At 42.9% G+C, this 16,801-nt stretch overlaps 1 protein-coding gene across 4 annotated transcripts in view; it reads right to left on the bottom strand.

Annotated features, from left to right (window-relative positions):
* Positions 1–2,908: 2,908 nt before the first annotated feature.
* LOC130298129 (oocyte zinc finger protein XlCOF7.1-like) overlaps positions 2,909–16,801 on the bottom strand; it is a 116,284-nt gene continuing 102,391 nt past the window's right edge. Inside the window, exons 1-5 of one of the 4 annotated variants that reach the window (XM_056551055.1) lie at positions 13,142–13,200; positions 12,787–12,934; positions 10,333–10,512; positions 8,742–9,033; positions 2,909–4,004 (exon numbers count right to left, since the gene is read on the bottom strand). In XM_056551055.1, the coding sequence (XP_056407030.1) occupies positions 3,103–4,004; positions 8,742–9,033; positions 10,333–10,512; positions 12,787–12,864 (1,452 nt within the window). In that variant the 5' untranslated portion in view covers positions 12,865–12,934; positions 13,142–13,200 and the 3' untranslated portion in view covers positions 2,909–3,102. Of the gene's footprint in view, positions 4,005–8,729; positions 9,034–10,332; positions 10,513–12,786; positions 12,935–13,022; positions 13,057–13,141; positions 13,201–16,801 lie in introns of those variants that run through there. The other 3 variants (XM_056551034.1, XM_056551043.1, XM_056551048.1) reach the window with 3 other exon arrangements.

The raw sequence follows: 16,801 nt of genomic DNA, 5'->3' as shown, positions 1-16,801 counted from the left end.
GGGACACAGGCTGGAATTCCACGGCAGTCACCCACAGCAGTCCGGTCAGGCAGCTAGATTCCGCCAGGGGAAGCAGGTTCACCTCCGCCTGCTCAGCCACTCGTCTGCGTCCTGCAGGGTGGCAAAGAAAATCGCCCGGTCTCCGTCCACCACCCGGAGTCGGGCAGCGTAGGCCTTGGCATACGGCACCCCCCGTTCACGCAGCCGCGCCTTAACTGAAGTGTAGGAGGCCCTCTTGCGCTGGAGATCGGAGAAGTCCGGGAAGATGGACACCTTGGCATTCTGGACCGTGATTTCCGGTAGCCGTCGGTCAGAACGGAGTATCAGGTCCCGGTCATTGCAATTAAGGAATATAGCTAGCAGCGGGCGAGGAGGGGCCCCTGGTACAGGTGGCTTCGCCGGCATTCGGTGCGCCCTCTCCACAGCATAAGCAGCCGAGAAGGGAGCATCTGGCATGAGCACCTGAATCCAGGATTCCACAAAGGCCCCCGGATTCTGGCCCTCCGCGCGTTCCGGGAGACCAATCACCCGTATGTTGTTCCGGCGCAGCCGGTTCTCGAGGTCGTCGTTCTTCTGGCAGGCTGACTCCAGCTGCTCCTGCACCGCTCGTAAGGAGGAAGGTAAGGGCTGCACCGTGTCCTCTAGAGTGGAGATGCGAGTCTTCGTCTCCCCCAATTTTAACCTCATCGGTCCACAGAACTTGTTTCCAAAATGCATCAGGCTTGTCTATATGTTCATTTGCAAAGTTCAAACGCAGATTTTTGTGGAGAGGACGTAGAAGAGGTTTTCTTCTGATGACTCTTCCATGAAGACCATATTTGTACAAGTATCTCTTTATAGTGGAATAGTGTACCACAACTCCAGTGTCTGCCAGATCTTTCTGGAGGGATTGTGCAGACAAACGTTGGTTTTGAATTGTTTATCTCACAATCCTGCGAGCTGGTCTGATATTTTTCTTGGTCTTCCAGATCTTGCTTTAACTTCCACTGTTCCTGATGACTGCCATTTCTTAATTACATTCCGAACAGGGGATATTGACATCTGAAAACGTTTTGCTAGCTTCTTATAGCCTTCTCCAGCTTTGTGAGCATCAACTATTTTCAGTTTCAGATTTCTAGACAACTGCTTAGAAGAACCCATGGTGCTGATTGTTGGGGCAAGGTCAGATGAGTCTGGGCATTTAAAACCTTTGAGATTGACATCACTTGGTCTTCCCAGATGATGATTGAGAACAATCCATGACACTGGCAGGTCTCAGCTTTGCAAAGGGGGTAGTGCATGCTATAAATTCTGCAGGGTGCCCAAACTTTTGCAGACGCCATTTTTTGGTTTTCTGTTATTTTGAAAGTGTAAATGATGGAAATAAAATCTAACGTTTGTTGACATATTATAAGAATGTCTAATCTGTAATTTGATGCCTTTTGGAAATTTTTTCATCTTTCCTTGGCTTCTTTATGCACATCAATACAAATTTTTACCTGGGGTTCCCAAACTTTTGATCCCCACCGTATAGGTTTAGAGGAGGTTGAGCAGCCTAAATCCATCCAGGATGAAATGTTTGGCGGTTTAAGACCAGCTAAAAAATGTATGTTTCCTATTCATAAAAATTTAAAAAGTTTGATCCTGGATGAATGGCGTGATCCTGAGAGGAAATAACAACTTTCCAGGGAAATTAAAAACAGATTGCTCTTTGATGAGAAAGGCATAGACTTGTGGAACGACATACCTAAGGTGGATGTTCAGTTGTCCAAAGTGCGTAAGAAAATGGCTCTTCCCTTTGAGGATTCCTGTCAGCTGAAAGATCCCATGGATCGTAAAATGGACGATCTGTTACGCAAAACTTGGCAAGCTTCAACTGCAATCTTAAATCCCAATATTGCGTCTACTAGTGTGGCCAGGGCCCTTTATATTTGGCTTTCCCAATTAGAGGAACATATTGAAAATAGAACACCTAGACGGGATCTGTTAGCTTCTGTTCCTATGTTAAAACTAGCGGCAGGTTTTCTGGCGGATGCTTCAGCCGAATCAGTTAGAATGGCAGCTAAGTCTGCAGCGTTATCCAATTCCTCTAGAAGGGCCTTATGGCTAAAATTTTGGAAAGGGGATTCTACTTCTAAATCCAAACTTTGCTCTATTCCTTGTACGGGTAAATCTGTATTTGGGCCTTTTCTCAGCTTCTGCATTCCGGAGCGGGATAAAAGGTAAACACCAGGGGAATACTTAGACTCTGCTCCCAAGTTTGTCCCAAAGCCAAACTGGTAAGTGGCACCATGGGTCCACACCCGCTCGGGCGTTACACTACGAAAATGTAGTTATTAAATGATTCATTGATATTCTTTATATCCATATCTGACTAATGTGTCATTGATATTTATATGTATATTATCTTCTCATATTACTGTGTTTTCTATATATTAATTTATATTATTTGTAACTTATACATTTACATTAGCATTTTTTTTTAGAATATCTAGTGCTACAGATATATGTAAATATAATGTAAAATGTAATATTTTTAGCAATTCATAATTCCATATACATTGTTGTCAGTGATTGGTTGTGGGGTCAGGTCCTGCTCAGATGCATCGTCTCAGAAACAGGAAGAAAAGACAAGCAGTGTGGGATGGAAGTGACCGGACTTTGTTGGGAGCAGGGAAGGTAAGTATTGTACATTTTTGTAGCCCCCTAGAAACATATTCAAAATTATTACAACCTAAAATAACCTTTAAGTGAATATGTGTACTAGATACAGTTCCAATAAAAAGTAAGTGAACTCTCTGACATACGTGGATTTGTGTCTGATGTGCGGAGGTTTCCTTTTCACATTCACCTCTCTCTGAGGTGTTTGGGTCTCCAGTAGCAGCTCCCCATGGATTATGCCTGTTGGGTCTTCACCATGAGGAGCAGTGAATATCACAACCATATATCACACTCTTCTCCTACCATGTAAACTATAGTGATGACATCGCTGGATCGGTGACTACGTTCTAAAAGAAAACTTTTATTAACAATTGGGAACAAGTTTGGAGATGCAGTATATGATATATGTATAAATGTCAGATATCCTATGTACATGGTTAATATATAGATGTGTTATCTGCATCATTTATTGCTCTCAATTGGCTTCTCTTCAGTGTGAATTCTTAGATGTCTGGTAAGATGTCGTTTCACATAAAAACATTTCCCACATTCTGAACATGAAAATGGCATCTCTCCTGTGTGAGTTCTCTGATGTACAACAACATAGGATTTATCATTAAAACATTTCCCACATTCTGAACATGAAAATGGCTTCTCCCCTTTGTGAGTTCTTTGATGGAGAACAAGATTTGATTTCCGAGTAAAACATTTCCCACATTCTGTGCATAAAAAATGCTTCTCACCTGTGTGAGTTTTTTGATGACGAACAAGGCTTGATTTTTTAGTAAAACATTTCTTACATTCTGTGCATGAAAATGGCTTCTCCCCTGTGTGGGTTTTTTGATGACGAACAAGGCTTGATTTTTTAATAAAACATTTCCCACATAGTAAACAAGAAAATGGCTTCTCTCTTGTGTGTGTGTGAGTTTTTTTATGTTCAACAAGATTCGATTGCTTACTAAAACATTTCCCACATTCTGAACATGAAAATGGCTTCTCCCCTGTGTGAGTTCTTTGATGGAGAACAAGATTTGATTTCTGAGCAAAACATTTTTCACATTCTGTACATGAAAATGGCTTCTCTCCTGTGTGAGTTCTTAGATGTTTGACAAGATCTGATTTGTGAGTAAAACATTTCCTACATTCTGAACATGAAAATGGCTTCTCCTTATTTTTCTTAACATCCTGTGATAAATGAGAAAACAGGATCTGTATAACAGAATGAGATGAGAGATCTTGGCTGTGAAGGGCTGAGGGTGTATCTGGGATAATGGAATGTTCTTCATATGTATCTTGTGTGATATCATCATCTGCTTTATAATCTGAAGATTTAAGATTCTCCTCTGATCTCCAGGTACAAGAATCTGCCAAGAATAAAAGAGATTTTATTTTTGAATCATTACCTTAACCCCTTAGCAACCCAGGAAACATTAATTTAGCATTCACATTTTTTCATTCTCCCCTTGTAAGAGCTATAACTTTTTTTTTTTTTTTAAAGGACCAATTGTACTTTGAAATGACACCCTTGATTTTACCATAAAATAAACAGAAAAAAAAAATTGTTTGTGAGATGAAATTGAATGACATATTTTAATTGTTCACGCAATTCCACAAGCAGTGATACTAAATATTTATTTAAATTTATTTTTTACTCATTTTTTTTTTCTTTTTTATTTATTATGGGTGGTGCTTATACATTCTTGGAATTTATTTTATTTGAAATTTAGTTGACTTGTATGAGCAATTGTTCATAAATTCATACAGATCAATGCAGTTTCTATGTACTGCATTGATCCATCAGATGTTGTACCGCCTGCCATAAGCTGGCACTGCGCCACCAATGTCACTTATAATGGCGGTTTAAATGTCGCTGCCAACTCTGACAGTGTCATCTGCAGAGATCAGGTAGTAGCGGCGTCCCCTGGGTATGGAGCGGGCTCGAGCCCTGTCCATATACCCTTGACGGCCCCACGACGTAAATACATGTAATGAGTCATAAAGGGACAAAAACAGCAAAATAAAACTTATGGACACCCAAGTGATGATCAGCATAAGCCAAGGAATCATAAAACAGTTAATCTCAAAAAAACACTGTGGGATTATTATTTTTTTTAGTTTATATAGTGCAGCATAAATTATTATTAGTAGAATAATGTAAAGGTTCTTGTGTATATGCCTTGTGCTTACCAGTTTTAGCTAATGTGGCAGACATGGGGTTTTTAGCCATCTTGATTTTATTTCAGAACATAAATGATTTTCTCATCCTGCCATCATTTCCCATGAATCCTCTGGCTTTGCAGAGAGAAGGAGTGGAGTCTTATCACTGCAATTCCCCTAATGAAACCAACCTAATCACCTGACTAGACTATAGAACAAGAAGCCTGAATGGTTGAGACTCATAAGTGGTTTGGAGTCAGTTCACGCTACATGCAGTTTTGATGCTTTTGCTTATTTAACCCCTTTTTTCCTCCTTTCATTCTAAAAATAACACTTTAAATTTTGCACCTACAGACCCATATAAGGGCTTGTTTTTTGCATCACCAATTGTACTTTGTAATGACATCACTTATTTTATAATCTAACCTGCGGCAAAACCCTAAAAAAATTATTTGTGGGTGTGAAAGAAAAAAGAATCGCCATTTTGTACATTTTGGGGGCTCCCGTTTCCATGCAGTGCACTTTTTTCGGTAGGAATGACACCTTATCTTTATTCTGTAGGTCCATACGGTTATAAGGATACCCAATTTATAATACTTTAAAAAAATTATAAACTACATGCACCAAAATTAGTATGTTTAAAATTGGCATCTTCTGACCGAGATCACCAAAGCCGGGAGCTTGTGTTATATTGGGCTCAGGCAGAGGCGGCTCATCAGGGACGTCATCTATTCAGGACCTTCGAAGAGGACAAAGATGTGAGGACAACAGAGACATCAACAATGTCATCTCCCGGATATTCTTCTCAGAGCAAACACTAAGGCTTCTTTCACACTACAAAACACTCCGTTTTTAAATACCGTATTTTTCGCCCTATAGGACGCATCGGCGTATAAGACGCACCCTATTTTTAGGTGCAAAATCAAAAAAATTTAAGATTTTGAACCCAATAGTGGTCTTCAACCTGCGGACCTCCAGATGTTGCAAAACGACAACTCCCAGCAAGCCCGGACAGCATGCTGGGAGTTGCAGTTTTGCACCATCTGGAGGTCCGCAGATTGAAGACCACTGCATAGGAGGTAATACTCACGTGTCCCCGCCGCTCCGGACCCGTCACCACTGCCCTGGATGTCGCTCCATCACTGTCGCCGTGTCCCCGTCGCTCCGGAACGTCTCTGCTGCCGGCCGGGTATCCTCGCTCTCCGTCGCCATCATCACGTCGTTACGCACGCCGACGCACGTACGCGACGACGAGGAAGGAGAGCGCCGGCCATACAGGGGATCCCTGAACGGAGAAGACACCGAGGAGGCAGGTAAGGTCCCTCCCGGTGTCCTGTAAGCACTAACCCGGCTATTCAGTCGGGCTGTTCGGGACCGCCGCGGTGAAATTGCGGCGGTCCCGAACAGCCTGACTAAACAGCCGGGTTAGTGTCACTTTCCCTTCAGACGCGGCGGTCAGCTTTGATCACCGCGTCTGAAGGGTTAATACAGGGCATCACCGCGATCGGTGATGTCCTGTATTAGCCGCGGGTCCCGGCTGTTGATGGCCGCAGGGACCGCCGCGATAGGGGTGTATTCGCCGTATAAGACGCACCGACTTTTCCCCCCCAGTTTTGGGGAAGAAAAAGTGCGTCTTATACAGCGAAAAATACGGTATCCGTATGGAGTTCCGTATGAAAAACAGCTGAAAACGGCAGTAACAAAATCTTATACGGCCGTTAGAAACTCCCATTATAGTCTATGGGATTTTCTAATAGCCGTTTTGAACCCGTTATAGTCGGTTATTGATAACGGCCGTTATTTTGTGACGGAACATAGTAACGGGAGAAATAGTTCATGGACTATTTTCTTCCGTACTATCTTCCGTCACAAAATAACGGCCTCATGCGGATGTTTAAAAACAGAGAATTTTGTAGTGTGAAAGAAGCCTTACAATGATAGAACAAAGGATGAAATATACAGAAAGAGAAGAACAGATTCCACATCTTGGTCGCCTGAATACAGGAGAAGACACAACGGGGGACATTTATCAAAGGATTCTAGTCTATTTTAGACAGAAAAATGCATTGGTGATTAATTGATCAATAGCAACTTTTGAGCGACAAGTCGCATCGGCTGAAAGTTCGCCGAGATGTCAGACCATGTTGGGGCAGGTTTAAATACAGTCTAAAGCATAGATCCCGAAGTCTGTGCACAGAATTTATCAAGAGCCGTGCGACTTTTGATAAATTTAGCGCACAATAGACCGGACTAACCCTATGTAGTTTGGTCTATATTGATGCGGGACATAGACAACTCAAGATAAATCTCCCACAATGGCTTTTTCCAAAGGATCTAAAAATTTGCCCTTTTTAGGAGTAACAACTGGTTTTGAGGCTGGAAAGCGAAGACACAATGGCTTTTTTCAAGCATTCCTAAAATTCCCCCATTTTGGTTTTATACAGAGGGTCTAAGAGTGCGTCTATCCAGTACTCATCTCTTATCTTCATGCCCACATTACGACTGTCACCAAACAAACAAGAAAGCATACAGCTCGCCATTCTTCCCAGCTTTTCGGAGGGCCCAGCTGGTTCCGCCTCCTTCCCATACTGCCATGTTTGGTCATCATGGTTGTCGTCGTCGTCGTCATCATCATCACTGTCTCCTTATGTAGGTTTCTCGTCCCCTATCCCATAATCCTCCTCCTCAGGTCCCACTTCCTCCTGCTCCTCATCCAGCTCCTCCTCAAGGAGAACATCCATACTGCTGCCAGCCAGATATGAATCCTCCTCCATCCCTCCTTCCTCAATTCTCTCGTGAGTATTTGCTCCAGAAGGAATATCAGTGGCATTACATCACTAATTCTGGAAATGACTCAACCTGGTTTTGCCTGAAGGGTTAAACTTTTCTAATGTTTGGCTTCATCATCATAAATCAGGAGTTGTGGACGTCTAGCCAATGGTGAGACTTCTTGGCATCCGCACCCTACTTATCTTGGCTATAAAGGCTCTCACTTGTCTTTCAGACTCTGGTGTGGTATTTTGATTTTGTTCTTTGGTTAACCCTTTGTCTGACGATTTGGCACTTTTGTAGTTCTTTTGGCTTGAGGAAGGGGGTTGCTGACAATTCTCTCTCTGTATGTATGTTCTCATTTGTGTTTTGTATCTTGTGCAGGTTTACCCCTAGTTTTCTGACCATTTCTCCCTGACCTGTACTGTAATGTGTATTGTTTAGACTTGTGATGCCCCTGCACTTAGTCCAGAACAGGGACTGTCTCCAGGTTGTGGAATCGCTGTTTTGGGGGGTGATTATGCAAGTAGGCAGGGAGAGTGGATCTGGAGAGCAGGAGTGCACTGTTCGCTGCCCAACACGACAATTCCACTGTTGTTACCACTTTGAAAAGCCTGAGCACATGACAGGTGTCTCTAATTAGCTGCCAATATCGGAGCTGAAAGTCACACTGGCTCCAAAAACTGTCTGTCTACTGCATTAGGTAGCGTACCTGTCTACAGCATTAGGTGGAGAAGCGAACCAGGCAAAGTTTTTCTTTCACAGCACTTTTATACCTCAGTCAGTGTACTGGAGCAGGTAGTGACGTCTGCCAGGTACAGGCCACACAAATCATCGAGCAGACAACACCAGATGACATCTGGCGAAGGACACGGTCACTCTGGTGGGAGTGATGGGGAGAGATTTTTGTCCCACTGTCAAACCGAGGCATATAAACAGTGTGGGTGAAGAGAAGGAGCAGAATAGTTTGCAGGGAACACAAGGAGCATAGTAATAGAATGGGGGCATAGAAGAGGGACTAACTATAGAAAGAGGACATAGAAATTTGCCTTGGAGCACAAAGGACTCTAGTTGAACCACTACTTCCCCAAAAATTACTGCAGCTGATGACTCTGATGAGTAGAGTCTGTGACTCTTTTCTGCATTTAGTGGTTACTACTCACCTGGGCAGTTACCTGTAGGAATGTCCTCCTTATACTGCTCATCACCACTCACATCTGTCTCTTCTTCTTCTTCCTTTATGTCTGTAGTATTAATATAGATCAGATCTTTCTCTGTAGGAATGTCCTCCTTATACTGCTCATCACCACTCACATCTGTCTCTTCTTCTTCCTTTATGTCTGTAGAATTAATATAGATCAGATTTTTGCCTGTAGGAATGTTCTCCTTATACTGCTCATTACCGCTCACATCTGTCTCTTCTTCTTTATTTATGTTTGGAGCATTAATATTGTTCGGATCTTCACCCTGAATCATAGAACGTGGAAAAAATATTGTAAAAATAATAAGTCAGAAGGACAAGTCACATGGGATGTTATAAATGAGCAGAAGATGAGGAGTCATGGAGGGTGAGGGGACTGACCACAAGAGCTTCACAGCCCTTCTACAGATCATAGGGAATATCTCCATCTACCTGATCATCCTGTGGAGGAAGAGGACGGGGACACCTCTCTGGTGCTGTTCTCTTACTGGATCTGACTGTTCTCTTACTGGATTACTGTAATGTCCAAGCAGTGTCACCTCTCCAGTCATCACCAGACCCCTCCATTACTGTATAATGTCCCAGCATTCCCAGCAGTGTCACCTCTCCAGTCATCACCAGACCCCTCCATTACTGTATAATGTCCCAGCAGTGTCACCTCTCCAGTCATCACCAGACCCCTCCATTACTGTATAATGTCCCAGCAGTGTCACCTCTCCAGTCATCACCAGACCCCTCCATTACTGTATAATGTCCCAGCAGTGTCACCTCTCCAGTCATCACCAGACCCCTCCATTACTGTATAATGTCCCAGCATTCCCAGCAGTTTCACCTCTCCAGTCATCACCAGACCCCTCCATTACTGTATAATGTCCCAGCAGTGTCACCTCTCCAGTCATCACCAGACCCCTCCATTACTGTATAATGTCCCAGCAGTGTCACCCCTCAAGTCATCACCAGACCCCTCCATTACTGTATAATGTCCCAGCAGGGTCACCTCCCCAGTCATCACCAGACCCCTCCATTACTGTATAATGTCCCAGCAGTGTCACCTCTCCAGTCATCACCAGACCCCTCCATTACTGTATAATATCCCAGCAGTGTCACCTCTCCAGTCATCACCAGACCCCTCCATTACTGTATAATGTCCCAGCATTCCCAGCAGTGTCACCTCTCCAGTCATCACCAGACCCCTCCATTACTGTATAATGTCCCAGCAGTGTCACCTCTCCAGTCATCACCAGATCCCTCCATTACTGTATAATGTCCCAGCAGTGTCACCTCTCCAGTCATCACCAGACCCTTCCATTACTGTATAATATCCCAGCAGTGTCACCTCTCCAGTCATCACCAGACCCCTCCATTACTGTATAATGTCCCAGCAGTGTCACCTCTCCAGTCATCACCAGACCCCTCCATTACTGTATAATGTCCCAGCATTCCCAGCAGTGTCACCTCTCTAATCATCACCAGACCCCTCCATTACTGTATAATGTCCCAGCAGTGTCACCTCTCCAGTCATCACCAGACCCCTCCATTACTGTATAATGTCCCAGCAGGGTCACCTCTCCAGTCAGCAGCTCCATCATCTTGTTGATCAGTTCTAGGATCTTCTGTTCATCCATTTCCTCATGTATCAGGGAGTGAGGTGGGGGCTCCGGGATTGGGCTCAGGGTTCTTCCCCATCCTTCACACACAGGGGTTCGACAGCGCCCACTAGAGGACTTCTTCACTACTGTGTAATCCTGTGTATGGAGAGACACATTAATATCACTACATACATTCCCAGAATCCCTCACCTCTCCAGTCATATCCATCTGTTATTACATAGATAAGAATGAGGTCATGTGACATCACTCCCGGAATCCCTCACCTCTCCAGTCATATCCATCTGTTATTACATAGATAAGAATGAGGTCATGTGACATCACTCCCAGAATCCCTCACCTCTCCAGTCATATCCATCTGCTATTACATAGATAAGAATGAGGTCATGTGACATCACTCCCAGAATCCCTCACCTCTCCAGTCATATCCATCTGTTATTCCATAGATAAGAATGAGGTCATGTGACATCACTCCCAGAATCCCTCACCTCTCCAGTCATATCCATCTGTTATTCCATAGATAAGAATGAGGTCATGTGACATCACTCCCAGAATCCCTCACCTCTCCAGTCATATCCATCTGTTATTCCATAGATAAAAATGAGGTCATGTGACATCACTCCCAGAATCCCTCACCTCTCCAGTCATATCCATCTGTTATTCCATAGATAAGAATGAGGTCATGTGACATCACTCCCAGAATCCCTCACCTCTCCAGTCATTTCCATCTGTTATTATATAGATAAGAATGAGGTCATGTGACATCACTCCCAGAATCCCTTACCTCTCCAGTCATATCCATCTGTTATTACATAGATAAGAATGAGGTCATGTGACATCACTCCCAGAATCCCTCACCTCTCCAGTCATATCCATCTGTCATTACATAGATAAGAATGAGGTCATGTGACATCACTCCCAGAATCCCTCACCTCTCCAGTCATATCCATCTGTCATTACATAGATAAGAATGAGGTCATGTGACATCACTCCCGGAATCCCTCACATCTCCAGTCATATCCATCTGTCATTACATAGATAAGAATGAGGTCATGTGACATCACTCCCAGAATCCCTCACCTCTCCAGTCATATCCATCTGTTATTACATAGATAAGAATGAGGTCATGTGACATCACTCCCAGAATCCCTCACCTCTCCAGTCATATCCATCTGTTATTACATAGATAAGAATGAGGTCATGTGACATCACTCCCAGAATCCCTCACCTCTCCAGTCATATCCATCTGTTATTCCATAGATAAGAATGAGGTCATGTGACATCACTCCCAGAATCCCTCACCTCTCCAGTCATATCCATCTGTTATTCCATAGATAAGAATGAGGTCATGTGACATCACTCCCAGAATCCCTCACCTCTCCAGTCATATCCATCTGTTATTCCATAGATAAGAATGAGGTCATGTGACATCACTCCCGGAATCCCTCACATCTCCAGTCATATCCATCTGTTATTCCATAGATAAGAATGAGGTCATGTGACATCACTCCCAGAATCCCTCACCTCTCCAGTCATATCCATCTGTTATTACATAGATAAGAATGAGGTCATGTGACATCACTCTCAGAATCCCTCACCTCTCCAGTCATATCCATCTGTGATTACATAGATAAGAATGAGGTCATGTGACATCACTCCCAGAATCCCTCACCTCTCCAGTCATATCCATCTGTTATTACATAGATAAGAATGAGGTCATGTGACATCACTCCCAGAATCCCTCACCTCTCCAGTCATATCCATCTGTTATTACATAGATAAGAATGAGGTCATGTGACATCACTCCCAGAATCCCTCACCTCTCCAGTCATATCCATCTGTTATTACATAGATAAGAATGAGGTCATGTGACATCACTCCCAGAATCCCTCACCTCTCCAGTCATATCCATCTGTTATTACATAGATAAGAATGGGGTCATGTGACATCACTCCCAGAATCCCTCACCTCTCCAGTCATATCCATCTGTTATTACATAGATAAGAATGAGGTCATGTGACATCACTCCCAGAATCCCTCACCTCTCCAGTTATATCCATCTGTTATTATATAGATAAGAATGAGGTCATATGACATCACTCCCAGAATCCCTCACCTCTCCAGTCATATCCATCTGTAATTACATAGATAAGAATGAGATCATGTGACATCACTCCCAGAATCCCTCACCTGTCCAGTCATATCCATCTGTTATTCCATAGATAAGAATGAGGTCATGTGACATAACTCCCAGAATCCCTCACCTCTCCAGTCATATCCATCTGTAATTACATAGATAAGAATGAGGTCATGTGACATCACTCCCAGAATCCCTCACCTCTCCAGTCATATCCATCTGTTATTACATAGATAAGAATGAGGTCATGTGACATCACTCCCAGAATCCCTCACCTCTCCAGTAAGCCGGAAGAGTATCTGTAGGGTGAGGTTTATGATCCTGTCGGCCATCTTGTTCCTGTCTCTCTCCATGGTTGATGGGTCATCCAGGAGAATTCTCTTATATAGAAGATATCAGCAGAGGATCCTGGATTGGAGAAACCTGAAGGGAAGAAGAGGAGACGATGAGAAATGGCGGCTGCTAATAGAAACAACAACAGACGGAGAAAGAGAAAGAAAGAGACAAATACACAGAAAGTTCTGGATCTTGTGATCTTCTTCCTTATGTCATAAAACCTTGTGGACCTGAAGGGGTTAATAGTAATGTCCCCTCCCCCAGCGCTCCTGATGTCACCACAACCGTATATACCTCCACCTGCAGACTGTACAGGAGCCGTGTGCTTACAGGACCTGCGATGATGTCACCGTCATGTGATCAGTCACATGGAGGAGGAGGAGGAGTCACATGATCAGGGGCTGCTGCTCTAGGCTCATCTGCTCAGTGTATGCAGGACTCTGCTGTGCTGGTTGTGATCGCTGCTGGATGAGCTGAAGTTATGTGTATGCAGCAGAGCTGTGTGTGTGTGATGTGCGTGGTGCAGAGCTGTGTATGTGTGTGTTATATATGTCTGCAGCAGAGCTGTGTGTAATGTGCATGTAGCTGAGCTGTATGTGTACACAGTAGAGCTGTATATGTGTAATGTGCATGTAGCTGAGCTGTATGTGTACACAGTAGAGCTGTATATGTGTAATGTACATGTAGCTGAGCTGTATGTGTACACAGTAGAGCTGTATATGTGTAATGTGCATGTAGCTGAGCTGTATGTGTACACAGTAGAGCTGTATTTGTGTAATGTACATGTAGCTGAGCTGTATGTGTACACAGTAGAGCTGTATATGCGTAATGTGCATGTAGCTGAGCTGTATGTGTACACAGTAGAGCTGTATATGTGTAATGTACATGTAGCTGAGCTGTATGTGTACACAGTAGAGCTGTATATGTGTAATGTACATGTAGCTGAGCTGTATGTGTACACAGTAGAGCTGTATATGTGTAATGTGCATGTAGCTGAGCTGTATGTGTACACAGTAGAGCTGTATATGTGTAATGTGCATGTAGCTGAGCTGTATGTGTACACAGTAGAGCTGTATATGTGTAATGTGCATGTAGCTGAGCTGTATGTGTACACAGTAGAGCTGTATATGTGTAATGTGCATGTAGCTGAGCTGTATGTGTACACAGTAGAGCTGTATATGTGTAATGTACATGTAGTTGACTGTATGTGTACACAGTAGAGATGTATATGTGTAATGTATATGTAGCTGTGCTGTATGTGTACACAGTAGAGCTGTATATGTGTAATGTACATGTAGCTGAGCTGTATGTGTACACAGTAGAGCTGTATATGTGTAATGTACATGTAGCTGAGCTGTATGTGTACACAGTAGAGCTGTATATGTGTAATGTACATGTAGCTGAGCTGTATGTGTACACAGTAGACCTGTATATGTGTAATGTACATGTAGCTGAGCTGTATGTGTACACAGTAGAGCTGTATATGTGTAATGTACATGTAGCTGAGCTGTATGTGTACACAGTAGACCTGTATATGTGTAATGTGCATGTAGCTGAGCTGTATGTGTACACAGTAGAGCTGTATATGTGTGATGTACATGTAGCTGAGCTGTATGTGTACACAGTAGACCTGTATATGTGTAATGTACATGTAGCTGAGCTGTAAGTGTACACAGTAGAGCTGTATATGTGTAATGTACATGTAGCTGAGCTGTATGTACACAGTAGAGCTGTATATGTGTAATGTACATGTAGCTGAGCTGTATGTGTACACAGTAGAGCTGTATATGTGTAATGTGCATGTAGCTGAGCTGTATGTGTACACAGTAGAGCTGTATATGTGTAATGTACATGTAGCTGAGCTGTATGTGTACACAGTAGAGCTGTATATGTGTAATGTACATGTAGCTGAGCTGTATGTGTACACAGTAGAGCTGTATATGTGTAATGTACATGTAGCTGAGCTGTATGTACACAGTAGAGCTGTATATGTTTAATGTACATGTAGCTGAGCTGTATGTGTACACAGTAGAGCTGTATATGTGTAATGTGCATGTTGCTGAGCTGTATGTGTACACAGTAGAGCTGTATATGTGTAATGTACATGTAGCTGAGCTGTATGTGTACACAGTAGAGCTGTATATGTGTAATGTACATGTAGCTGAGCTGTATGTGTACACAGTAGAGCTGTATATGTGTAATGTGCATGTAGCTGAGCTGTATGTGTACACAGTAGAGCTGTATATGTGTAATGTGCATGTAGCTGAGCTGTATGTGTACACAGTAGAGCTGTATATGTGTAATGTGCATGTAGCTGAGCTGTATGTGTACACAGTAGAGATGTATATGTGTAATGTACATGTAGATGAGCTGTATGTGTACACAGTAGAGCTGTATATGTGTAATGTGCATGTAGCTGAGATGTATGTGTACACAGTAGAGCTGTATATGTGTAATGTGCATGTAGCTGAGCTGTATGTGTACACAGTAGAGCTGTATATGTGTAATGTACATGTAGCTGAGCTGTATGTGTACACAGTAGAGCTGTATATGTGTAATGTACATGTAGCTGAGCTGTATGTGTACACAGTAGACCTGTATATGTGTAATGTACATGTAGCTGAGCTGTAAGTGTACACAGTAGAGCTGTATATGTGTAATGTACATGTAGCTGAGCTGTATGTACACAGTAGAGCTGTATATGTGTAATGTACATGTAGCTGAGCTGTATGTGTACACAGTAGAGCTGTATATGTGTAATGTACATGTAGCTGAGCTGTATGTACACAGTAGAGCTGTATATGTTTAATGTACATGTAGCTGAGCTGTATGTGTACACAGTAGAGCTGTATATGTGTAATGTGCATGTAGCTGAGCTGTATGTGTACACAGTAGAGCTGTATATGTGTAATGTGCATGTAGCTGAGCTGTATGTGTACACAGTAGAGCTGTATATGTGTAATGTGCATGTAGCTGAGCCGTATGTGTACACAGTAGAGCTGTATATGTGTACTGTGCATGTAGCTGAGCTGTATGTGTACACAGTAGAGCTGTATATGTGTAATGTACATGTAGCTGAGCTGTATGTGTACACAGTAGAGCTGTATATGTGTAATGTGCATGTAGCTGAGCTGTATGTGTACACAGTAGAGCTGTGTGTAATGTGCATGTAGCTGAGCTGTATGTGTACACAGTAGAGCTGTGTGTAATGTGCATGTAGCTGAGCTGTATGTGTACACAGTAGAGCTGTATATGTGTAATGTACATGTAGCTGAGCTGTATGTGTACACAGTAGAGCTGTATATGTGTAATGTACATGTAGCTGAGCTGTATGTGTACACAGTAGAACTGTATATGTGTAATGTACATGTAGCTGAGCTGTATGTGTACACAGTAGAGCTGTGTGTAATGTACATGTACATGTAGCTGAGCTGTATGTGTACACAGTAGAGCTGTATATGTGTAATGTGCATGTAGCTGAGCTGTATGTGTACATAGTAGAGCTGTATATGTGTAATGTACAAGTAGCTGAGCTGTATGTGTACACAGTAGAGCTGTATATGTGTAATGTACAAGTAGCTGAGCTGTATGTGTACACAGTAGAGCTGTATATGTGTAATGTATATGTAGCTGAGCTGTATGTGTACACAGTAGAGCTGTATATGTGTAATGTACATGTAGCTGAGCTGTATGTGTACACAGTAGAGCTGTATATGTGTAATGTACATGTAGCTGAGCTGTATGTGTACACAGTAGAGCTGTATATGTGTAATGTACATGTAGCTGAGCTGTATGTGTACACAGTAGAGCTGTATATGTGTAATGTACATGTAGCTGAGCTGTATGTGTACACAGTAGTGCTGTATATGTGTAATGTACATGTAGCTGAGCTGTATGTGTACACAGTAGAGCTGTATATGTGTAATGTACATGTAGCTGAGCTGTATGTGTACA

The sequence above is a fragment of the Hyla sarda genome, chromosome 1, assembly GCF_029499605.1.
Source record: "Hyla sarda isolate aHylSar1 chromosome 1, aHylSar1.hap1, whole genome shotgun sequence".
NCBI classification, from domain to species: domain Eukaryota; kingdom Metazoa; phylum Chordata; class Amphibia; order Anura; family Hylidae; genus Hyla; species Hyla sarda.
The sequence above is the reverse complement of the archived record's forward strand: the minus strand, read 5'-3'. Positions and strand labels throughout refer to the sequence as shown.